General features: G+C 43.5%; 1 protein-coding gene across 1 annotated transcript in view; it reads left to right on the top strand.

Annotated features, from left to right (window-relative positions):
- Positions 1-25,518, top strand: part of TTC29 (tetratricopeptide repeat domain 29) — a 321,745-nt gene that overhangs the window by 65,932 nt on the left and 230,295 nt on the right. The window contains exon 3 of the mRNA XM_030192694.1: positions 4,083-4,163. Within this exon, the coding sequence (XP_030048554.1) occupies positions 4,083-4,163 (81 nt within the window). The remainder of the gene's footprint in view (positions 1-4,082; positions 4,164-25,518) is intronic.

The raw sequence follows: 25,518 nt of genomic DNA on the forward strand, positions 1-25,518 counted from the left end.
CTCTAACAGTTCATCTGTGGTCTTTTCCATCGTGGTTGGTTAGGGTGTGTTGCTTACAGTTGTCTGATTGGACAGCTTCAGCTTCCCTGTCTGTTGCTACAGTTACCGGAAGATGCACCTCCTCTTCCCATGGGCGGGCTTGTGATGGGTGGCAGGATGGAAGAAGATAGTGTAACCGATGGTGCTGGGGGTGGCTTCCACTTTTCTGGGTTCAGTGGCTGTGGGCTCGGTTGTGGTGGTGGTAGGGGGACAGTACCAGGGACAGTCGAGTCTGATCCCCTGCGTTATCTTCATTTGTTGTGGGAGCGGGAGCTGCTAGGAGGTGGCACCGGGAGCTCTGGCCGGGAGCGGGCTTTCTCCCCTTCTCCTGCCGCGGCGCTCCTGATGCAGTGAATGTGCAGGAGAGTGAGTCTGGGACGGTCGCGAAGTGCCAGGTTGTAACCGGACCCTGAACCTGCTAGGCAAGGATGTGTATGGTGTCCATCAACTCCTCCGCTTTTGTTCTCTCCTGCTGTGAGTCCTCTCGTCAGCTCGACTCCAGCGCAGCGTTCCTTTCCCTCTCTGTTCCATCCTCTGACGTCATCACGTCTTGACGCTGGGGCAGGACAGAGAGGGAAGTCTCTACTGCGCATTTGCGAGTGAGTCGGTCACCTCTCATTTATATATAGTAGGATCTTCAGTGAGAGCAATATTAAACTATCAAACCTGTGTCAATTGACTCAGAAATGAGAAATATCACTCAAATCCTCAATTTTGGTTCCAAGATTACATATCTACAAGGGAGCAAACAAGCAATATTCAAAAGAAATTATACCTGAAGTGCTAAAGGTTACATCTACTCATTTAGGGGTCCTTTTATAAAGCAGTGATATTCCCACCCCCAGCATGCGTCATATCCGGTGCTACAAAATATTTTTATTTTGTAGTGCCGGTGTGTACCTGGCGGAAATCGGGCAGTGCTGCTCACTGCCCAGTTACTGCCAAGTTAGCAATGGGTGGCAGTAAATGGTCCCTCCAGAAATGGCTGAGCGGCAAGTGAAGCACTTGCCACAAGGCCATGTCCTAAAAAAACAAAGGCCTGCCTTTTACCTGCTGTGTTAAAAGGGGGCCTCGGCACGCATCAAAAACACACTCTGACGCCAGCGTAGGCCCCCTTTTGCCGCAGTTTTGTAAAAGGGGCCCTTAAAGAGCCTATTGAGTAACTGCCTGACTACCCATTATCCCCTGGATTCTATATAGCTTGCCTAGAGATCCACGCTGAAATCTAAGCGTGTTCTATAACAATGCACATAACTTAATTGGCTTAACAAGCTAATCAGCGTTTGATTGCAGCTCTTAAGCAATAATGAGCACTAATTAACAATAAATAGAATTTATGTGCACAACTCACTAAGCGCATTCGGTAATGCAGTGCACCTAACTTCTAACGTGCAGGCAAAAGGGGGCATGGTTATGGGCAAGGACATAGGCTTTCATAGGCATTCCAAAATTTACACACATAATGATAGAATATAGCCTAGTGCACCTAAATCTATGTGCTGGGATTTATGCCACGTTTTTGTTGGTGTAAATAGAGGTGCATAGTTTTAGGTGCTGAGATATCAACTAAGCATATTCTATATACTGCGCCTAAATGTAGGTGCCGCTTATAGAATATGCTTAGTCGGCACTGATTTCCATGCCAGTTTTTAGACGCCGTATATAGAATCTCCTCCTATACTCTTTGCCACTAAGAAGACCGAAAGATGAGAAAGTTCAAAGAAAATGAATTTCGTAGATTGGTACCTGATCACTTATTTACAGGGATATCTAAGAAGAAAGGTGGCACTAGTCTGGATCACATCTGGTTTCAGCAGTAAAAACTGCCTTTGCCTCTTTTGAGTGTCCCTGGAAACATCTGGAAAGATTCGTACCTTAAGGCCTAGAAAGGACTTATCCTTATATTTTTAAAGAACATTTTTAATAACTAATTCTTGTCAGGAGATAACACAACAGTAGCTACCATTGTAGAAGCCGTTGCCAGCTCTTCATCTGATAACTCCAGCACAGCAGACACATCAAGAGGATCCTCAATTTGGTCAACATTATCACGTCTGCCAGAAGTAGTAGAAGGCAAATAGTATATTTGACAAAGGGGGAGTAAAGATTCTTCAGGAACCCCCAAAACCTCGTTCAGGTATCTCCTGAACATATCTCTAGATGTCACAGTTTCTATCCGAGGAAAATTTAGAAAACACAGGTTATTAGACCAAATATAATTCTCAAAAGACTCTGATTTTTTCCTCAGGTTTCCAAGATCTTTAAATCAGGGCCACTTGGACCTTCTGAGTCATATCAAAATCTTTTTCCTACTTAAACTTGACTAGACAATGTTTTTAGATCCATCACATTCTTTTCCGCCTTTAATTCAGCCTCAGATACTCTCTTTTCCAAAAGTGAGATTTGGGGGTACAAAGCCTTATCCAAATCCGCAATTAGTGTCCAGACATTGTCCAACGTAACCTCAGATGGCTTCACCAATTGAAAAGAAGCAATTTGTGGTATCGTACCTGTAAAACGGAAGAAACTCCCTCGGTCACTTTTCAAATGGTTCTTGAATCCTCCCCGATAGAAGTTGATGCCGGTACCATCTCTCCTGAAGCGGTTAAAGATGTTAAAACTGCCACCTCTGTCGCAGCTGCTGGATGAACAGGAGCCTCACACAAAACAGCGTCTACTACACTTCCTGGTTGACATGCTGATGGTCTCAGCAATGGTGAACTACTGCTGTTCAGCTGGAGAGGAGGGGCTCTGTGCTCTGGGCTGAGTGTGGTATCAAGCCCAAGAGACATGCAGGCTCCCCTCTGCCCAGGCATTTCAAGCAGGCTGCCTTCTGACCTATATAGTAACCCCTGCATCTGAAGAAAAGTATCCATCGGACCAGCAGAAGGGGCAACAACACATTGGGAGGCTCTGGCAGCAGGTCTGCCTGTCACTTTGGCATAGTAGAGAGAAAAGCAAGAAGAAACCTCAGAGCACTAGCAGCATGTCAGATGAGTGCGGCCATCTTGGATCTTGTTTGTATATTCTATCTGCATCTGTTGCAGTGATGAGCTTGTAGATTGTAGGCAGCCAAGTTACTGGTCTGTAGTTTTGTCTCCTTTGTAAGGGAACTGTTCATCCTGTTCAGCATCATGATATTAATAAATAACTGTGTCTCTTTTATTTAATATTTCTGAATTTTTTTCCATGTAGTACTAGTATCAACATATAGATTTATAAAGATACATTTTTGAGTGAATTCTCACCTCCAACGTTCTGTCTTGCTGCCTGGGACCGTGGCTCCTTCCGAGTTGGTCTGCTAGGCTCCGTAGATCAGGCTGACTTCACCGTAGCCATTATGATGTCAACTTCAGAAACCGGGGAAAAACATGCCTCACAGCTGATCCATGTCCAGAGGAGGGTCGCTGGACATGGGTGGCTGGAGGGGGGGCAGGGTGAGAGGAGGGTCGCTTGGCATGGGTGGCTGCAGGGGAGCCGAAGAAAACCTTGCTAGCGCCCGTTTCATTTGTGTCAGAAACGGGCCTTTTTTACAAGTAGATTTATAAAGATACATTTTTGGGTAAATTCTATATGTGGTGCTGAAAAAAGCTCTATTCTAAAAGCTGCACTTAAAGTTAGAAGTGGTTTATAGAATAGCACTTATGCTCGGGAATCATAACTAACTTTAGGTGTGACCATTTACACAGATTTCACATCTAAATTTATGTGCGCATATACCAATTAAATTTAATTAGTGCAAATATTTGCTTGTTAAAACGCAAGTTATTGGCACTAACGACCTTGTTATTTTGCACAAATTTGTGCTTGCAATTTTTAGCAACTTTTACTGGAGTAGGGAGTTTTTGTATATCTACTGTAGATGTACATACATCTAGGTATATAAAGTTGTGGATAAATAGTCATCTAGTACCTTTTAGAAGATCAATAGTTACAATTGCTATTGGTAGTAATTGTTCTAGATGGGCACATACCTATATCTCTGCTTAAGATGAATTTTAAGTATCATTTTCTGCCTCACATGCCTTTTTTTTTAAATGTAGAATTCATTTGATCAATGATAAAGATGCTAAGAATCAAGTGCAGATGGATATCAAAGAGTTTTCAAAACGAGAGGCAGCTGTGTAAGTATACCCCTTTCAAAGCATTTTAAAATAGAATTTCATTTATTGCTTCCTTTATGCTTTTTCCATGAAAGCTAGCATATAAAGAGTGGCATTTTAGAAAAGACATTCAAATCAAAAAGGAGATGTTCAGGTTGGAATAGCCTAGTGGTTAGTGCAGCAGGCTTTGATCCTGGTGAACTGGTTCAATTCCCTCTGCAGCTGCTTGTGACTCTGGGTAAGTCACTTAACCCCCCCCCCCCCCCCCCCCCCCATTGCCCTAGGTACAAAATAAGTACCTGTATATAAAATGTAAATCACTTTGTAACCACAGAAAGGCGGTATATCAAATCCCATCCCTTTCCCTATTTTAGGACAGGATCTGCTGACATAGAACTTGTAAAATACATGGGGAAATAGATGTTTATGTGCTGATTATATGTGACCTGAATATCCATTTTAGAATCATGAATACGTAAATAAAAATATCAACAGGTCAAAACAGACAACATAAACATTTATATATGGTTGGGAGGCGGGGATAGTGCTGGGCAGACTTATACGGTCTGTGCCAGAGCTGGTGGTTGGGAGGCGGGGTTGGTGATTGGGAGGCGGGGATAGGGCTGGCCAGACTTATACGGTCTGTGCACTGAAGAGGACAGTACAAATAAAAAGTAGCACATATGAATTTATCTTCTTGGGCAGACTGGATGGACCGTGCAGGTCTTTTTCTGCCGTCATCTACTATGTTACTATGTTACTATGTGGGATAGCAACCAATGTTTATGTGGCTAATCATAAATGTTTATTTTTGCTATTTTTTTAAAGATCTTATTGATTTTCTGTTATAAAAGACATACAGAACTTGAAAAAACATATGCATTTACAAAATGTAAACATACAAAATAGTAAACTTGTAACAACGCTGATTCAGTATTAAGATAAGTAGTATTGACATCTGACTTATTGCAATAGTTATCTAACTTTTTGAGAATGGAAAATATTACGAATGTGAATAGCATTAACAGCTTCAAATTTACGAATTGCACGTACGTGTTACCACCATTCAAAAGTATTTAATTTAGTGCTGTCAGAAGGAAGACTATCAAATGATATCAGGACTTGAAGATCTGAAGACAGCTTTGTTGTAGGAGATGAATTTGAGATGTTCAATAGGGATGATTTCTAGGGTTTTGTTCCAAATTCCTTCCCAAAACAGGTGAATATTAGAACAGTAAAATAGCATATGTGGTAAATCTCCGGGGTATTGATTACAGGACCAGCATTTGAATGTAACAGATTCTGAGGATATTATGTTTGCTATTTTAGAAACATAAACATTTACCTCATAATTCTATAAACTTGTGCACCCAAATGTATGTGTAGCTTGCAAAGTTGCACGCGAAGTTATAGAATAGTATCAGTTCAACATGTAACTTGAAATTTGGCCGGTCCTGTGGTGGTGGTGGGGTAGTTTCTAAAGCGCTGCATACATCTAGTAGCGCTTTAGAAATGATAAGTAGTAGTAAGTAGTAGTAGTTGAGGGGGGCAGTTGAGGACGTCCAATATGTTTGAAAGAATGATGTCCACGCCTTCATTATGCGTCCGCTGACACACACATACCTCCCCCCCCCAGGGACCTGCATAGTGCCCCCCTCACAGGGACAGCCAGATTTCAATGGAGTGGAGGAGTGGTGGAGTGGCCTAGTGGTGAGAACACTGGTCTTGCATTCCAGAGGTGGCCAGTTCAAATCCCACTGCTGCTACTTGTGATCCAAACCCCAAATAAATAAAGGGGGTGTCAGAGGCATAGTAAAGGCATGGATGTCCTTCTCACAAAAACATCCTCAACTGCCGTCACAGGGACAGAGGCATAGCAAAGGACATCCTTCACCCATACTCTAAAAAAAAAGTTTTTAAAGTTGTTTTTTTTCGGGGTGGAAGGTGGTTAGTGACCACTGGGGGAGTCATGGGAGGTCATCCCCAATTCCCTCCAGTGGCCATCTGGTCATTTAGGGCACATTTTTGTGGCTTGGTCGTAAAAAAAAAAAAGGACCAAGTAAAGTCGGCCAAGTGTGCATCAAGATTGCCCTTCTTTTTTCCATTATCGCTTGAGGACGCCCATCTGTTAGGCACGCCCCAGTCCCGCCTTTGCTACGCCTCTGGCACGCCCCCGGGAACTTTGATCATCCCCGCGATGGGAAGCAGTTGGGGACGCCCAAAATCGGCTTTCAATTATGCCGATTTGGGCGACCCTGAGAGAAGGACGCCCATCTCCTGATTTGTGTCGGAAGATGGGCGCCCTTCTCTTTCGAAAATAAGCCTGATTGTAACCTCCATTTGATCAATTTTCCTAAACTGCCTTTGGTTGCACCGAGTATTTGTTTAAACAGTATATACCAGAGGTTCTTCAGATTCCAGAAGCGTCTATTCCTCTTTTCTCCAAGTTTCTATTTACCGCAAGGCAAAAAAAGAAGTTTCTAGAGCTCAGAAGGAAAGTGGAATACAGATGGATTGTTTGAATGTTGCCTCTTTGTTGGAGTCATTTGAAATATAGGTGGTGTCTTTTGCTGCATTGCCTGTGATATATAGGCACGACTGCTGATTGAGATTGGTTACTTCCTATGTTATTGAAATGTTGTGCTATTTCATTCTTGGGTAATATAGTCAGGATTTTTCCTGACAACCAACGAGACACAGAAGCAGAGGAAGTGTTTTCTTTTATTAAGACTATGAGTGCTCTAGTTAGGAGCTCTCTTTTTTTCTGAAGTATCCTTGTAAATATATAATTAAATATAGATCAGTTAAGTATATATTTTTTGTGCCAGCACACTTGTCTGCTCTCATTAATGGCAAGAGAGATATAACTGTTCTAGTCGCTGAAGCCTCTGGTAACGGTTAGACTTCACATTTTTCTTTTCGGAGTTAAGCTGACATGTTTAAACTGCTTCTTTTTGTTGTATTGTTTGATATAAAAATTGTATAATTTCTTTTTGCATTTCCCTTTTGTGCCCTTCCCAATCTTTGTTGAATGAATGCTAAGTATTATTTGAATATCTTGCTGTTATAGATTTCTTTTTGTAGATTTAGGGGCCTTTTTCTAAGGTGCACTAAAATTTGCAGTTAATGCATTTTACCATGGGATTTTATTGCAGAATAGGTGAAAATTTTATGCTGCACTTTTTGATGGCTTTCCCACTTTTGTTGTGCAGGTCATGCACTAATGTTCTCATTAGCGTGTGTGCCCCTTAATTCTATAACAAAGCATGTAAATTCGATTGATGCCCCTGACATGCCTACACTCTTCCCATGGCCATTCCCCCTTTGCACGTGGGAATTTATGCATGCCTCTTTTTAGCATATCTGGGTTTAAAAAAGGGTTGGACAAGTTCTTGGAGGAAAAATTCATAGTCTATTATTGAGATGGACATGGGGGAAACCATTGCTTGCCCTGGGATTAGTAGCATGGGATGTTGCTTCCAACTGGATTTCTGCCAGGTACTTGTGACCTGGATTGGCCACTGTTGGAAGCAGGATACTGGGCTAGATGGACCATTGGTCTAACCCAGCATGGCTATTCTTATGTTCTTAGAATATGTCTAAAAAGAAGCGCACATAAATTCCAATTAGTGATGATAATTGGTTGTTATTGGCCAATTATGACTAATTAGCTCATTAAACAATTTAACATGCTCTACTCACCACGCTTTATATAGAACCCAGCCTAGGTGACACCCAAAACCCTTGCTACAATGAAATAAAATAACAGTAGTATCCCTATCTAGATATAGTACAGGCAGAGGACTGCAATGCAGTCTCTCTTTCCCCTCACACAGAAGGAACTCACAAGGTTGTTTTGTCCTCTCTGTGCTTTGCAGTGTGTGCATACCATCTTACATGCACAGTCTTGTGCAGCTTAGCTTCACAAGGCACCTTCTCTCAGACACAGGCTGGCCCTATTTCCCATTCTGGCTAGCTCTGGTCCTTTTTCACTTATAGCTTAATATAATTTCATTTCCTCTGCATCACCACCCTTGAAAACCATTTCTGGTATAGGTAGATCTCTTATATCTTCTTTCGTAAAGACTAAAGCAAAGAATTCATTCAATCTCTCCGCTATGGTCTTTTTATTCCAGAGTGCCCCTTTTATTCCTTGATGATCTAATGATCCCATGGATGCCCTCACAGGTTTTCTGCTTCTGATGTATCTGAAATAAAAGTTAGTCAGAGTTTTTTGTGTGTGGCAAGTTTCTCTTCATATTCTCTTTTAGCCTTCTTTATCCATGCTTTGCATCGAACTTGCCAGCGCTTATGTTCCTTCTTCTTGTTTTGATTTGGATCTTTTTTCCTTTCTTTGAAGGATGTTCTGTTGGCTCTAATAGCCTCTTTCACGTCACTTTTTAACCATGCTGGCTGTCATTTGCTTTTTTTTTTTACACCTTTGTTAATATGTGGAATACATCTTATCTGGACTTCCAATGTGGTATTTTTAAACAACGTCCATGTTAGATTTAAAGTCCTAACCTTTGCCGCTGATCCCTTTAGCTTCTTTTTAACCATTTTCCTCATTTTTTCATATTCACCCATTCGAAAATTAAATGCTGCCACAGTAGATTTCCTTGGTGACTTCAGATATCAGCTCAAATTTGATCATGTTATGATCACCATTTCCCAGAAGACCAACACCATTACCTCTTGTACTTCCAGTAGGACTAGATCTAAAATAGCTCCCTCTTTTGTTGGTTCCTGGACCAGTTGCTCCAAGAAGCAGTCATGTATTATATGTTATGTTATTTAAACTAGAATTTATCTCTCACCAAATCTCTTAAAGTAAGATTCAAGGCGAATTACATTCAAATCAGAAATAAGAAGCTGATACAGATTAACCAGGAATTACATAGAAAACACACAATTATAATACTAAATAAAAATTTAGAGCCCCTGAGGCCTAGTATACACATAAGTCTTCCAAACTTTTCGAAATAAAAGATAACTTCTTATCAAACATAAGATTGTTCCAGTAGTGAACTGCTGTAAAGAAAAAAGATTTAGAAAAAGCTGCTTTAAATCATTTACCCTTATAGGATGGAAAAGCAACCTTAAGATAACTGCATTTCCTAGAGTTAGTTCTGAATTTTAGCAAATTCACAAACTGAGATTGATCTTCCAATCAAGTACCATCCAGAAACTTGAACACCAAACAGAGCACTTTACATTTAAGAATTTTATCTCACTAGCATTCCATGCTTTATCCAGTCAATATTGGGGTAATTGAAATCACCCATTATTATACTGTTGCCCAATTTGCCAGCTTCCCTAATTTCTGTAAACAGGTCTTCATCTGTCTGTTCTGTCCTGGTGGATGGTACTACAGCCCTACCAGAATACTCCTTCCCTTCACACATGGAATTTCTATCCATAAGGATTCCACACTGCTCTCTGTTTCATGGAGAATGTTTATTTTGTTTGACTCAATTCCCTCTTTAACATATACCTCAAACCCCCTCCCCCAACTTGATCCATTCTGTCATTGCAATATAATTTGTACCCTGATAACACAGTTTCCCTTTGATTGTCTTCCTTCCATCAGGTCTCTGAGATGCCTATTATATCTGCCTCTTCATTTAGTGCTATATACTCTCACTCTCCCATCTTATTTTTTAGGCTTCTAACATTTGTATACAGACACTTCAAATTGTGTTTTTCCTTGCATCTACAAGCTGCTTAAAAGTTGACAGGGATAATTTGCATCCTGTACTCTGCTCTCCCATTCAACACTCCTGGCTTCCATTCATCATTGTTGAAACGTCTGTATTGGAATTCACTAAATATCTTGTTTCAATGGTATCCTTCAAGGATACTCCACACTGATTCATGTGCTCCTGGGTGACTGTTGGCTTCCCCTCCCTTCCATTTTATTTTAAAACATAAAAGCATAACAATAGCCATACTGGGTCAGACCAATAGTCCATTGAGCCCAATATCCTACTTCCAACAGTGGCCAATTCAGGTCATAAGTACCTGACAGAATCCCAAATAGTAGCAAGATTCATGCTATTGATCCCAGGGACAAGCAGTGGCTATCCTCATGGCTAGCTTAACAGCAGACTATGGAATTTTCCTCCAGGAACTTGTCTGAACCTTTTTTAAACCCAGATATACTAACCCAGACACTAACATTTTTAAATGTTTGTTCCAGCAGCCTGGTTCCATCCCAGTTAAGGTGGAGTCCTTCCCATCAGAAAAGGCTCCACCTTTCCAAGAACATTGCCCACTTCCTAACAAATGTAACTCCCTCATCCCTGCACCATCATCCAATCCATGTATTGAGACTTTGGAGTTCTGTCTGCCTCTTGGGTCCTGTGCATGGAATGGGGACCATTTCCAAAAAAGCTACCATGGAGGATCTGGATTTCATCTTTCTACCTAAAAGCCTAAAATTAGCTTCCAGATCCTCCCTCCTACATTTTCCTATGACATTGGTACCCACCTTCACATGAGGCAGGGAAGTGACTAGGTTATCCTCACACCCACCAACTATCTACATGCCTAATAATCAAATCATCAACTGCAACAGCTGACCTAACCCTTCCCTCCTGGGCAGAAGCCCCTGGAGACACATCCTCATTGTGAGAAGATATTGCATCCCCTGTTGGGCAGGTCCTAGCTACAGGATTACTTCCTACGTCACCAGGGTGATGCTCTCCTTTTAGGAGACCTCCCTTCTCCAAGGCAGTACATGGGCTGCCAGGCTGGAAGTGGGACTTCTCTACAGTGTCCCTGTATGCCTCCTGTATGTACCTCTCCGTCTCTTTCAGCTCCTCCAAGTCTGCTACTCTAGCCTCAAGAGAAAGGACTCATTCTCTGAGAGCTAGGAGCTCTTTGCATTGAGCACACACATATAACCTCTTGCCAATTGGGAGATAGTCATACATGTGACCCTCAATACAAAAGACAGGATAGCACCCCTCTCGCAGCTGGACTGCTGTCTACATCTTAGTATTATTGAGTTGTTTAATTAATGAAAACGTTTTAAGGTACTAGGGATATTAGACTAATATAATGAGCCTAAGATTATATGGTATATTTTGTTATTTATTTATTTATTGTTTGCTTCTTAGCAAGTAATGAAATGTAATGAAAACTCTTATTTAGAATACTTGACCATAAATTAAGACTATAAATGAAAATATATGATAAGGGTGGAGGTGAAAGAGGACTGAACTAGGCCCTGCTATGCCTTTTAAAGGCAATCTGTTAATGTTGAGGCTATGATGGTTACGTTTCTACTACCTCCGGCAGAAAGTAAAAGTTTGACATTATGGGGAAAAGGGTTTTACACTATCCTGCTTATAATCGAAAGAGAAAAACGCCTATATTCCGACCTAAATCGGGAGATGTACGTCTTTCTCTCGCGGGTGCCCAAATCGGTATAATCGAAAGCCGATTTTGGGCGTCTTCAACTACACTCCATCGCTGGAACGAATAAAGTTGATGGGGGCGTGTCGGAGGCGTGGTGAAGGCGGGACTGGGGCGTGGTTATCGGCTGAGCAGAGATGGGCGTCTTTAGGTGATAATCGAAAAAAAAAAGGCGTTTTTACCACGATTTTGGGTCACCTTTTTTTACCCTTTTTTTCACGAACAAGTCCCCAAAAAGTGCCCCAACTGACGAGATGACCACTGGAGGGAATCGGGGATCATCTGCCCTGACTCCCCCAGTGGTCACTAACCCCCTCCCACCAAAAGAAACCCACTTTACAAACTTTTTTTGCAGGTCTGTATGCCAGCCTCAAATTCCGTACCCACCTCCATGACAGCAGAATGTGTTCTATCCTGTGACAGCCTTTCCCTGGTTCTGATGTGGCTCTTGGGTGAGTGTGACACCTTTTCTGTTAAGGGCACTGCAGAGTCACATCAGCAATGCATTGTGGTGGGTGTAGGGTATTGGGCTCCGTGATTCCACTAGCTTGTGTTACATGCTCATGATGTTGGTAGTTGGTAGGCTCTACTCCCATGGTGCTTTTCCCTCTGCTTACTGGGTCAGAATGTGCCCTGTTGTGTTTCCGGTAGTCCATGAGGTAGTGGCCATTTTTGTAAGCCAGTTTTAGATCCCGGTCATGTGTTAGCCACGTTACAGCACTTAGTTCTTACCTTGAATGTTGCTGAAAGAGGCCATTGTACACCATTCTGCCAGCTGGGACCTACTGCTATTCTCAGTACCAGGGAGACTCTTTGCCAGTGGGGCACAACCTCTGATCTGCAGTTAACTGTGAGTAAACGTGCTTATTCCAATAAAGGACGTTTTCGGAGACATTAGTCTTCAGGTGTCAACTGGTGTGCCAAGGTTATACAGCAGCAACAAGTCCTAGAGGCCTGCGTGTATGCAGGTCCCTGGAACACTTTTAGTGGGTACCGCAGTGCACTTCAGGCAGGCAGACCCAGGCCCACCCCCCTACCTGTAACACTTGTGCTGGTAAATGGGAGGCCTCCAAAATCCACTGTACCCACATGTAGGTGCCCCCTTCACCCCTAAGAGCTATGGTAGTGTTGTACATTTGTGGGTAGTGGGTTTTGGGGGAGGGGGGTTGGGGTCTCAGCACCCGTGGTAAGGGACCTATGCATGTGGGAGCATTGTCTGAAGTCCACCGCACTGACCTCTAGGGTGTCCAGTTGGTGTCCTGGCATGTCAGGGGGGCGAGTGTACTACGAATCCTGGCCCCTCCCACGACCAAATGGCTTGGATTGGGACGTTTTTGAGCCGGGCATTTTTAGTTTCCATTGCGCAAAAAAAACAAACCACCCAGCTCAGAAAGGACCAAATCCATGGGCATTTGGTCTGTTCAAACCGTATTTTCAAAACAAAAGATGGACGCCCATTTTTTTTTAAATACGGTCTGTCCCGCTTCTTCACGTACCCGTTTTCGGACATAGACGCCCATGGAGATGGGGGTTCGCGTTCAATTATGCCCCTCCAAGGAAACTAGGTAATAAATAACATTTGCTTTTTTAATTCAAACTGTCTTTATCAATAAACCTACAATTTGTCTTTTATCCCAATCTTTAAATCACCAAAGCACAGAGCTTGTGAATTTTGGGTAGTGTATACAAAACAGCAATGACACAATGGATAAACTGATGACACTTATCTTAGCAATAATAAGAATCCCAACAGGCACCCATTTCACCAAGGCTTCATCAGGGGAAAATAACTGTCACCTGTAAAAAAAATTCTGAAAACCAGCATAATTGTAGTGTGAATCTTACCAGTATTCATATAAAAGTTCAAAGATTAGTAAGGCAGATCCATCACTGCGGTATGGGCACAGAATGCCCACACTTCCATCGGTATGGACTGAGTGCTGCTGCACCTCTGTGGAGTAAGCACAGCTCTATTTCTGCATAGTGAGCACAGAGCCGTATCATCAGGGTGTGCTTAGCTCCATCTTAACAGATTCAGCACCGCTCTAGTTATATGGTTCTGTGGAGCTCCATTTCTGTAGAATGAACATAACTCCGGCTCTGCAGATTTGACCTCCATCCCTCTCAGACAATTCAGAGCATCTCCATTTCTACATTTGTAGTGCAGCTCCTTATATACCTGCTGCATGCAGCTCCATCCCTGCATGTTGCGTGCCGTTTTGTAGTGGCATGGTCTGTGCGTCTCCATCTCTGCGGGTTGAGTACAGCTGCAACTCTGCGGGTTGAGCGCAGCTACATCCTGCAAGTTGATAGCAGCTCCATCTCTGGGTTGAGCATAGCTCCATCTCCGTGTGTTCAGCATAGCTCCATCTCTGTTTGTTGAGCACAACTCCATCTCTGTGTGTTGAGCACAACTCCATCTCTGTGTGTTGAGCACATCTTCTTTTCTAGTTATTGAGCACAGATTTATCTCTAGATGTTGAGTGCAGCTCCATTTTTGCATGTTGGGCACATCTCCAGGTCTGTCTGTTCTGCGCACCTCCATATCTGCAGGTTGTGCACAGCTCCGGTTCTCCATGGGGTGCATACCTCCAAGGCTGCAGGGTTGTTGCACCTCCATGTCTGCAGTTTGTGTGCAGCACCATATCTGCAGGTTGTGCATGCCTCCATGGCTGCTGGTAGAATGAAGCTCCACTTTTGTCTGTTGGGTGCAACTCCATGTCTGCATGTTGAGAGCCCTCCATCTCTGCAGATTGAGTGCAGCTTCATCTCTGCCTGGACAGCGTGTCTCTATCGCTACCTCTAGCAGGCTCCTTGGCCTATGCTTATGGGGAGCAGCTCCACGTCTCCAGCCTTACTTTTTGGCGGCAACTACTTTTCTGCATATAGAGCACACCTCAGTCCCTGCCTATGGAGCTTGGCTCCGTCTTCACACTTTGGTACAAACTCATCCCTTCTCGGTGTAGGGGGTTAGGTGTGGGGCAACATATCCAACATGACTGCATCTCTGAGTATTGCGAGCAGCGCCCTCTTGGCAGGGATTTTCTCTCCATAGGATCCACTACGTTCTTTTTCTTCTCTGTGTCACATGGGGCCTTCTGGAGCGCCCACAGTGGTTGGTTGTCTAGAGTTCCCATTCGGGTCCCTCTTTTGTTTCGAGCCTGTGTCTGTATGCTGGGTGTGAGATAACATGGGCATTTAACTTTTTTACCCTCCTGGTTGTGAAGAGCTTTTGGTCTTCTGACTTCTCTGGCTATCTCTTAGGGCATGTTTTCCTTGGGGTGCAGGTACAGCATATTGATGGTTTTTGCATCTTCACCTGGCTTGCCCTGTGAAGGACGACCTTGGGTCTACTTGGGGGTTTCTTCGCTGGGGTGCCCATTTGGCTTTCAAGTCTTGTGGCACATGCTTCTTCTTATCTGAGAGCAGCTGTTTGTTGGCATCATCAGAGCTTCCCTAGGCTGATATACTATTTCCGCATTTCTCTGGATTCTTCCTGATGGGGAGAAACTTTGAGCTATCTATGCCTCTCTTTTACAAAGTCAAAATAACCGATACTTTTGGCAATACAAAATTCATTTCAGATTCCCAAAAACCATATCTCACATATTACATGATGTCTTGCATATTAAAATCACTTATCAGTAGTATTTCCCCTTTCTTAGCTATCTTGTGAATGTCCTCAATTAAATCTCTGTCCATTTCTTCTTACTGTGAAGGTGACCTACTACTACTACTACTACTATTTAACATTTCTAAAGCGCTACTAGGGTTACGCAGCGCTGTACAATTTAACATAGAGGGACAGTCCCTGCTCAAAGAGCTTACAATCTAAAAGACAAGTGAACAGTCAGTCCGTTAGGGGCAGTCAAATTGGGGCAGTCTGGATTTCCTGAACAGTAAGAGTTAGGTGCCGAACGCAGCATTGAAGAGGTGGGCTTTAAGCAAAGACTTGAAGATGGGCAGGGAGGGAGCTTGGCGTAAGGGCTCAGGAAGGTTGTTCCAAGCAGGGTGAGGCAAGGCAGAATGGGCGGAGCCTGGAGTTGGCGGTGGTGGAGAAGGGTACTGAGAGGAGGGATTTGTCCTGTGAACGGAGGTATATTACATGAATATAAATACATTTTCCATTCCCTCTTATCAGTTTAGCCAACAGTGATTCTTTCTACATAAGTATTGCCATACAGGGACAGACCGAAGGTCCATCAAGTCCATCATCCTGCTTCCAACAGTGGTGAATCCAGTTCACAAGTACCTGGCAAGATCCCAAAACAGTGCAATACATTTTATGCTGCTTAGTCTAGAAATAAGCAGTGGATTTTCTCCAAGTCCATTTTAATAATGGTCTATAGACTTTTCCTTTAGGAAGCTGTCCAAGCCTTTTTTAAACCCCGCTAAGCTTGCTGCTTTTACTACATTCTCTGGTAACGAATTCCAGAGTATAATTACACATTGAATGAAGAAATATTTTCTCAGATTCATTTTAAATTTACTACTTTGTAGTTTCAGTGAGGCACTTTTGAACACAACTACCTTCCCCCACACCTAGTAACTCTTACTGATGGTATTATACACACTGAACACACTCAAGGGAGTTATGTGCCAAAAAAAATCAAAGTAATGAACCAAAATAATACAACATATAAACAAAGCAATATTTGAAGAATTCTGGAATTATAAGGAGACAGTTCAACACTTGGTTTCCAGTCAGCCCTAGCTCCCAAGTCCAGCATCTTTAATGCTGACATAGGACCGAATGTGTCACACCCCAAGAATTTTAACTTGGACAGTCACATCTCATATTGCCACAGCCTAGCCCCTCCCCACTTTAGCCTCCCCAAATATCTGAGGACTACCTACATACAGGGATATTTACTCCCTTTAGGTTCTTAAGTTTATTCTTCATTACATCAGCTAGATGCTGCTCATAACCTTCATTGTTCCTCACATAAGATACTTGTTCAATTTGTTACTTAATAACTTCATTACTATCTTTAGAAGTTTCAATTAATAACCACATCAAAGAACAATTATTGAGTATTGCATTCCATGTCTGTAGAAATTGTTCATTATCCAAAAATAATCTTGGTACTTTATTAAACTGCAATCCTCTAGGTACTTCCTTCTCTCCACAATATTCGATTAAACTGGCCCGATGTAATTCAAGTCTTACAGTATGCTTATATAAATTCAACACATCAGTTCAATTTGAAACATCTGCAGTTAAAACACCTAATTGAGATAAAGCTGGTTCTTGTAGTAACACTGCCGCTTGAACATTGAGCAATTGTACAGAATTATGCATAAAATTAAACTGATACATGTTGTGGGTATTTTATTTTATTTTTGTTACATTTGTACCCGGCGCGTTCCCACTCATGGCAGGCTCAATGCTGCAGGCAATGGAGGGTTAAGTGACTTGCCCAGAGTCACAAGGAGCTGCCTGTGCCGGGAATCAAACTCAGTTCCTCAGGACCAAAGTCCACCACCCTAACCACTAGGCCACTCCTCCACTGTTGCTACTATTTGAGATTCTACATGGAATGTTGCTATTCCACTAGCAACATTCCATGTAGAAGTCGGCCCTTGCAGATCACCAATGTGGCCGCGCAGGCTTCTGCTTCTGTGAGTCTGACGTCCTGCATGTACGTGCAGGACGTCAGACTCACAGAAACCTGCGCAGCCTTCTACATGGAATGTTCCTAGTGGAATATAGAATGTCCAATAGTAGCAACATTCCATGTAGAATCTCCAATAGTATCTATTTTATTTTTGTTACATTTGTACCCTGCGCTTTCCCACTCAAGGCAGGCTCAATGCAGCTTACATGGGGCAATGGAGGGTTAAGTGACTTGCCCAGAGTCACAAGGCGCTGCCTGTGCCGGGAATCGAACTCAGTTCCTCAGTTCCCCAGGACCAAAGTCCACCACCCTAACCACTAGGCCACTCCTCCACCATTGTTTTTATATTGAGTGGAACAATAGAGGAAGCTCCAAAACATGTAGCAGAGCTCTGAGAGAAAGCAAACCCACAGGGACCCTGGGAGTTGTAGGTCCCTGAAGTCCTGAATTGCCAAGAAGTAAGATCGGAGTCAAGCTGTGTCAGCCCCAATTGAGGACAATTAAACACCTATGTCCAATTAAGCAGATTGCAGGAGAACTGAAGAAAATGCCAGACTGTGTGCAGAGAGTCCTATCAAGCAGGATACAGGAGATAGGACCCAAAAGGGAGGAGTTGGGGCAAACATGGATAGAGTTATGAAATATATTTATATGTTATCAAATGTGCAGCTATGTATGTATTCAGCCACATTTATTTACACCTGTTCTTGAGCCAATGTGAATTTATGCAGCTATAGCCACAACATTAGCAGATTTTGTGCTGGTATTTTATAAAGACCCGTGGAGGGGCATAATCAAACAGCGCCAGCCATCTATATGGCCGGTCATCTTCGGGGCCGGCTCCGCAAAGGGATGGAGCCAACCGTATTTTCGAAAAAGATGGCCGGCCATCTTTTCTTTCGATAATACGGTTGGGGTCGGCTAAATCTCAACATTTAGGTCAAATGTTGAGATCACCAGGTTTAGAGATGGTTGGCTTCGGATTTCGGCCATAATAGAAACCGGGCCCAGCCATCTCAAACCCGGCGAAATGCAAGCCCTTTGGTCGTGGGAGGAGCCAGCATTTGTAGTGCACTGATCCCCCTCACATGCCAGGACACCAACCGGGCACCCTAGGGGGCACTGCAGTGAACTTCAAAAATTGCTCACAGGTGCATAGCTCCCTTACCTTGGGTGCTGAGCCCCCCAAATCCCCCCCAAACCCACTCTCTACACCACTACCATAGCCCTAAGGGGTGAAGGGGGGCACCTACATGTGGGTACAGTGGGTTTTGGGGGGGTTTGGAGGGCTCCCATTTACAACCACAAGTGTAACAGGTAGGGGGGGATGGGCCTGGGTCCACCTGCCTGAAGTGCACTGCACCCACTACATACTGCTCCAGGGACCTGCATACTGCTGTCAGGGAGCTGGGTATGACATTTGAGGCTGGCATACAGGCTGGCCAAAAAAAATTTTGTTTTTATTTTTTTAGTTTGGGAGGGGGTTGGTCACCACTGGGGGAGTAAGGGGAGGTGATCCCCGATTCCCTCTGGTGGTCATCTGGTCAATTGGGGCACTTTTTTGAGACTTGGTCCTAAAAATAAATGGACAAGTACAGCCGGCGAAATGCTCGTCAGAGCCAGCCATCTTTTTCCCATTATCGGGCGAAGCCGGCCATCTCGTAATCACGCCCCCATCTCGCCTTCTGTACCCTGCCTTGAAGTTTGGCCGACTCCGCGACAGTTAGCAGTTGGCGCCGGCCAAAATCGGTTTTCGATTATACCGATTTGGCCGGCTTCAGGAGACTGCCGACACGCCCCCGTGAACTTTGGTCGTCCTCGCTACAGAAAGCAGTTGAGGATGCAAAAAATCGGCTTTGTGTCTTGTGTCGGAAGATGGGCATCCTTCCCTTTCGAAAATAAGCTAGATAGTTGCCTATTCAGCTTATTTTCGATGGAGATCGCCGGCCATAAGTAATGCCACACTTGGAAAAGACCAAAGGTCCATCGAGCCCTGCATCCTGTCCACGACAGCGGCCAATCCAATCCAGGCCAAGGGCACCTGGCGAGCTTCCCAAACGTACATTCTATACATGTTATTCGTGGAATTGTGTTCCGTGGGATTCCCGCAAACCCCATTCCCGTGCAAGTCTCTAATTCAAAATCAGTTTATGGGATGTCAACCAGTTGTCAATTAGGGAAAAGCAGTTTTGTAAGGATGTCATGTTTGGGTTGGAGGGGACTTGTACGTGATCCAAAAGAATAGCATCAATGTACAGTGGGGGAAATAAGTATTTGATCCCTTGCTGATTTTGTAAGTTTGCCCACTGACAAAGACATGAGCAGCCCATAATTGAAGGGTAGGTTATTGGTAACAGTGAGAGATAGCACATCACAAATTAAATCCGGAAAATCACATTGTGGAAAGTATATGAATTTATTTGCATTCTGCAGAGGGAAATAAGTATTTGATCCCCCACCAACCAGTAAGAGATCTGGCCCCTACAGACCAGGTAGATGCTCCAAATCAACTCGTTACCTGCATGACAGACAGCTGTCGGCAATGGTCACCTGTATGAAAGACACCTGTCCACAGACTCAGTGAATCAGTCAGACTCTAACCTCTACAAAATGGCCAAGAGCAAGGAGCTGTCTAAGGATGTCAGGGACAAGATCATACACCTGCACAAGGCTGGAATGGGCTACAAAACCATCAGTAAGACGCTGGGCGAGAAGGAGACAACTGTTGGTGCCATAGTAAGAAAATGGAAGAAGTACAAAATGACTGTCAATCGACAAAGATCTGGGGCTCCACGGAAAATCTCACCTCGTGGGATATCCTTGATCATGAGGAAGGTTAGAAATCAGCCTACAACTACAAGGGGGGAACTTGTCAATGATCTCAAGGCAGCTGGGACCACTGTCACCACGAAAACCATTGGTAACACATTACGACATAACGGATTGCAATCCTGCAGTGCCCGCAAGGTCCCCCTGCTCCGGAAGGCACATGTGACGGCCCGTCTGAAGTTTGCCAGTGAACACCTGGATGATGCCGAGAGTGATTGGGAGAAGGTGCTGTGGTCAGATGAGACAAAAATTGAGCTCTTTGGCATGAACTCAACTCGCCGTGTTTGGAGGAAGAGAAATGCTGCCTATGACCCAAAGAACACCGTCCCCACTGTCAAGCATGGAGGTGGAAATGTTATGTTTTGGGGGTGTTTCTCTGCTAAGGGCACAGGACTACTTCACCGCATCAATGGGAGAATGGATGGGGCCATGTACCGTACAATTCTGAGTGACAACCTCCTTCCCTCCGCCAGGGCCTTAAAAATGGGTCGTGGCTGGGTCTTCCAGCACGACAATGACCCAAAACATACAGCCAAGGCAACAAAGGAGTGGCTCAGGAAGAAGCACATTAGGGTCATGGAGTGGCCTAGCCAGTCACCAGACCTTAATCCCATTGAAAACTTATAGAGGGAGCTGAAGATGTGAGTTGCCAAGCGACAGCCCAGAACTCTTAATGATTTAGAGATGATCTGCAAAGAGGAGTGGACCAAAATTCCTCCTGACATGTGTGCAAACCTCATCATCAACTACAGAAGACGTCTGACCGCTGTGCTTGCCAACAAGGGTTTTGCCACCAAGTATTAGGTCTTGTTTGCCAGAGGGATTAAATACTTATTTCCCTCTGCAGAATGCAAATAAATTCATATACTTTCCACAATGTGATTTTCCGGATTTAATTTGTGATGTGCTATCTCTCACTGTTACCAATAACCTACCCTTCAATTATGGGCTGCTCATGTCTTTGTCAGTGGGCAAACTTACAAAATCAGCAAGGGATCAAATACTTATTTCCCCCACTGTAAATATAGTGTCCACTTTCCTTCCTGAGTATCCAAAGCCTTCCATTTTGTCCTCTATCAGTGTTAGCCATTTTTGTAATTTCTTCTGTTACTCGGATCAATTTCACAATTCATAGTAACATAGTAACATACTAGTTGACGGCAGAAAAAGACCTGCATGGTCCATCCAGTCTGCCCAACAAGATAAACTCATATGTGTATACCTTACCTTGATTTGTACCTGCCTTTTTCAGGGCACAGACCGTACAAGTCTGCCCAGCAGTATTTCCCGCCTCCCAACCACCAGTCCCACCTCCCATCACCGGCTCTGGCACAGACCGTATAAGTCTGCCCTCCACTATCCTCGCCTCCCAACCACCAACCTCTCTTCCCCCACCTGCTCCGCCACCCAATTTTGGCTAAGCTTCTGAGGATCCATTCCTACTGCACAGGATTCCTTTATGCTTATCCCACGCATGTTTGAATTCCGTTACCGTTTTCATCTCCACCACCTCCCGCGGGAGAGCATTCCAAGCATCCACCACCCTCTCCGTGAAAAAATACTTCCTGATATCTTTTTTGAGTCTGCCCCCCTTCAATCTCATTGCATGTCCTCTCGTTCTACCGCCTTCCCATCTCCGGAAATTCTTGGCTAAAGATTGTGTATTTCTTGTCAGAGACTTCAAAACAAAGAACAATAACTTTGGATGATCTAAGGCACAATTATTTTTGGTCCTTACATAATTCTTTTGAGAAAGGGATAAACTTCCCTGATATCTTTTCCAAGCTGTTATATATCGAGACTTTGCAGAGGAGCTATGTCTATTGCGTGTATTCCAGTCAGATCTTCTAAGAGTTTTCTTCTCTGCAGAGGAGCTATGTCTGTTGCATGTATTCCAGTCAGATCTTCTAAGAATATTCTTCTCTGCCAATAACTTCCATGTGAAGGATGGCTTATATTTTTTATCTGGGCATTATCCTTGTTTGGGAACTTCCACATTGACCCACGGCAGTTCATAATGATCTCTCTAACGTCTTCACGTAGACTCCACTGTCCCCTCACTAAATTGTTTTACTTATATATGTTCCACTGTTCCCCACCTTGGACAAAGGTGGTTTATAAGTAAGTAAACATAAACATAAGAGAGGGAAAAAAAATTCACATCTCAATGTTTCCCACACATCTGAAAACTACTATAGATTTAGCACAGCTGTTAGTTCTTCACTTTCCTTTCAACATTGAGCATCCACTCCATCCTGTAACATATCAAGCTTAATCAAACTGTGATCTGACCAAAGAAATGGCAGCACATATCAATTAAACAATTGTCTCTCTAACCATGCATAGCCTTCAAGGCCCTTTAAACCAATCCTAAAACCATCATGTCCATTGAAAACAATTCAGCCATATCATCACCAGCCACATCCATCCTATTATTAAAACCTTCCAGCACTATCTGTGGAGAAGACCTACTTCATTCACCCTATCCAGTTTGGGGACTGATATGCAAAGCATACCAATACAAAAAAAAATTTATTATCAATAAACATCAATAAAACCTGGTAATGTATAAACCTGTTTCACTACTTTCTAGCTTGTCCTAAATAACAATAACCCCTACCCCATTCTCCTGCAGACCACTAGAAGACCGCTACCCCGATCACTAATGATATCAAGAGGTGGGTGAGTGACTGGACTTGTTCTTGTGGGAGGTGAGTGGGCCTTGTGTGTGGGGAAGGTTAAGTCAGGGGGAGTGGAAGTCTGGGAGGCCCAGTACTCCCGGATGGTAAAATAATCCCAGCAAAAAGCTGGGGTTATTTTACCGTGATTTCTGGGCCACAGCATGACTAGCAGTGTATCACCGCAAGTCGCATTATGATATTTGCATAATAATGAGATGCAAAACATGCATTTGCATATTTTTGCATCTGATGACTACCTAACTTGTGGCAACTTAAATATCACCATGGTATTGTTAGTCAAGCAATATTAGGGCCATTTAAGTTGTGTAAAGAGCCAATTAATGTGACTTAAAAGTAAAACCCTAATGCCACTTGATGAATTCCCCCCTAAGTACCTTTACTTCTAACAGAGCAATATTTTAACCATGTTTTAGTACTTTCATTTTGTTACATAGAGGGGCATAATCGAATGTCGCCGGCCAAATAGTTCGCCGGCGATCTATTGTGGCGGCGGCGCTACAGCTGGCCGGAACTGTATTATCGAAAAAAATGGCTGGCCATCTTTTCTTTCGATAATATGGTTTAGCCCGGCCAAATGCCAGAGTTCGCCAGGTTTGAGATAGCCGGTTTTGTTTTTCAGCGATAATGGAAAAAAAATGCCGGCCATCTCAAACCCGGCAAAATCCAAGACATTTGGTCATAGGAGGAGCCAGCATTTGTAGTGCACTGGCCCCCCTCAAATGCCAGGAAACCAACCGGGCACCCTAGGGGGCACTTCTAAAAAGTTTTAAAATATACAAAAAAAGCTCCCAGGTGCATAGCTCCCTTCCCTTGGGTGCTGAGCCCCCCCAAATCCCCCCCCAAACCCACTCCCCACAACTCTACACCATTACCATAGCCCTTATGGGTGAAGGGGGCACCTACATGTGGGTACAATGGGTTTTGGGGGGGTTTGGAGGGCTCAACACTTAGCACCACAAGTTTAACAGGTATGGGGGATGGACCTGGGTCTGCCTGCCTGAAGTGCACTGCACCCATTAAAAACTGCTCCGGAGACTTGCATACTGCTGTCAGGGAGCTGGGTATGACATTTGAGGCTGGCATACAGGCTGGTAAAAAAGGTTTTTAATTTTTTAGTGTGGGAGGGGGTTGGTGACCACTGGGGGACAACGGGGAGGTCATCCCCCATTCCCTTCAGTGGTCATCTGGTCAGTTGGGGCACCTTTTTGAGGCTTGGTCGTGAAAATAAAAGGACCAAGTAAACCCGGCAAAATACTGCTTAATGCCGCTTTTTTTTGTTCCATTATACACGAAAGCCGGCCATCTGGTAGCCACGTCCATGCCCGCCCATATCCCACCTTCGCTAAGCCACCGACACGCCCCCTTGAACTTTTGCCGGTGAGGCGACGGGAAAGCAGCAATGCTGTCAAAAACGTCGCTTTCGATTATACCGATTTCGCCGCTTTTGAGAGATCGCCGGCCATCTCCCAATTTATGTCGGGAAATGGCCGGCGATCACTTTCCAAAATAAGCCTGATAATGATCCTTGCATGTACGATATAAGTAAACAAGCTAAAGAATTTTCTAAAGTCACCTTCAAATAACACACACAGGCTTAGAATTTGTCCATAGTGCATGTGCATAGGCCTATTGACTTACTTTTCTAATTTCCATTTTATTAGGCATGCAACAATGATTTTCCTCTCTGATGCCAGCACCAGCTCTTTTTTTTCCAATTTCAGATGCTTCTCTCCTCACTGTTATGAAGCAGCTCTCTGCAAAGTTGCATTATTTACCTCAGCAACCATTGCATAAAATCAGTTTTCCAGTATATAATGAACATTAATGGCATTATGCAGTTAATAAATTACACCTTAGTTATTTGTCTTTCGAGTGCAATACAGTTAGAAATGCTACTGTCTTATACAGTATAAAATGATATTTTTCTTGAAAAGTAAAAAAAAAGTTTTAATCAACAGTTGTACATTATGTAGAACTTCAGTTTCTAAACTCTGCAATAGAAAATTTCATTTTTAATGGGAAATCATGAATTATTCCATTTATTATCTTCTACTTCCTTTCAAAGGCTTGATCTGGATAAAAGGTGGGGTGAATAATTTGGAAAAAAAGCAATGCATTTTTAATGTAAAGGTGCAAACTACAGATTCTCAAGACTATTAGCAAATGTAGAGGAAAGAGAATTTTACTTGCAAAAGCTCATCAGACCATTGCAGTGAGAGATTTTATGTCAGAGTACTTTAATATAGCAAAGTAAAATGAAACAAAACATGCTTAAGAAGTTATTGTTTGTACTATGTTGAATTTTGTAGTTTACAAAATGTGTTTCTCAAAAAGTAGCTATTTAGGGAACATAGAGGTCATTTAAATAAACTGGCAAAAACTGGCCTTAACATATCCTTGAGCTGGTTTTTCCTGCATACTAAGGCCATTTTTATCATAGCAGTAGAATGGCTGATTATTCATTTTTTTGCATTAATGGCCATCTGCTGATGTCACCTATATTTGACTCAGGCCCACCCAGTCTCATTGATCACCAATCAGGTGCCAGCTACCCTGTACACTGCACAGCCACAGTACTCCAATCGTGTGGGCGTGGGAATCGAGCATTGGGGGGGGGGGGTCTCCGCTCCGTACCATGCCGTAATCTTCTTAGGGTGGTTTACTTCTCTCTGCTGATCTGCCTCCATTCCCCACAGCTGCCTGCTGCTATTGCAAGCAGCTCCTCTAGCCTTTGCTCACTAACACGCTTGTCCGTGCAGCGCGCGCATCAATCTGGCATGCCAGGTTTCTTGAATCTCTCTAGTGAGC

The sequence above is a fragment of the Microcaecilia unicolor genome, chromosome 2 (assembly GCF_901765095.1).
Source record: "Microcaecilia unicolor chromosome 2, aMicUni1.1, whole genome shotgun sequence".
Lineage (NCBI taxonomy): Eukaryota > Metazoa > Chordata > Amphibia > Gymnophiona > Siphonopidae > Microcaecilia > Microcaecilia unicolor.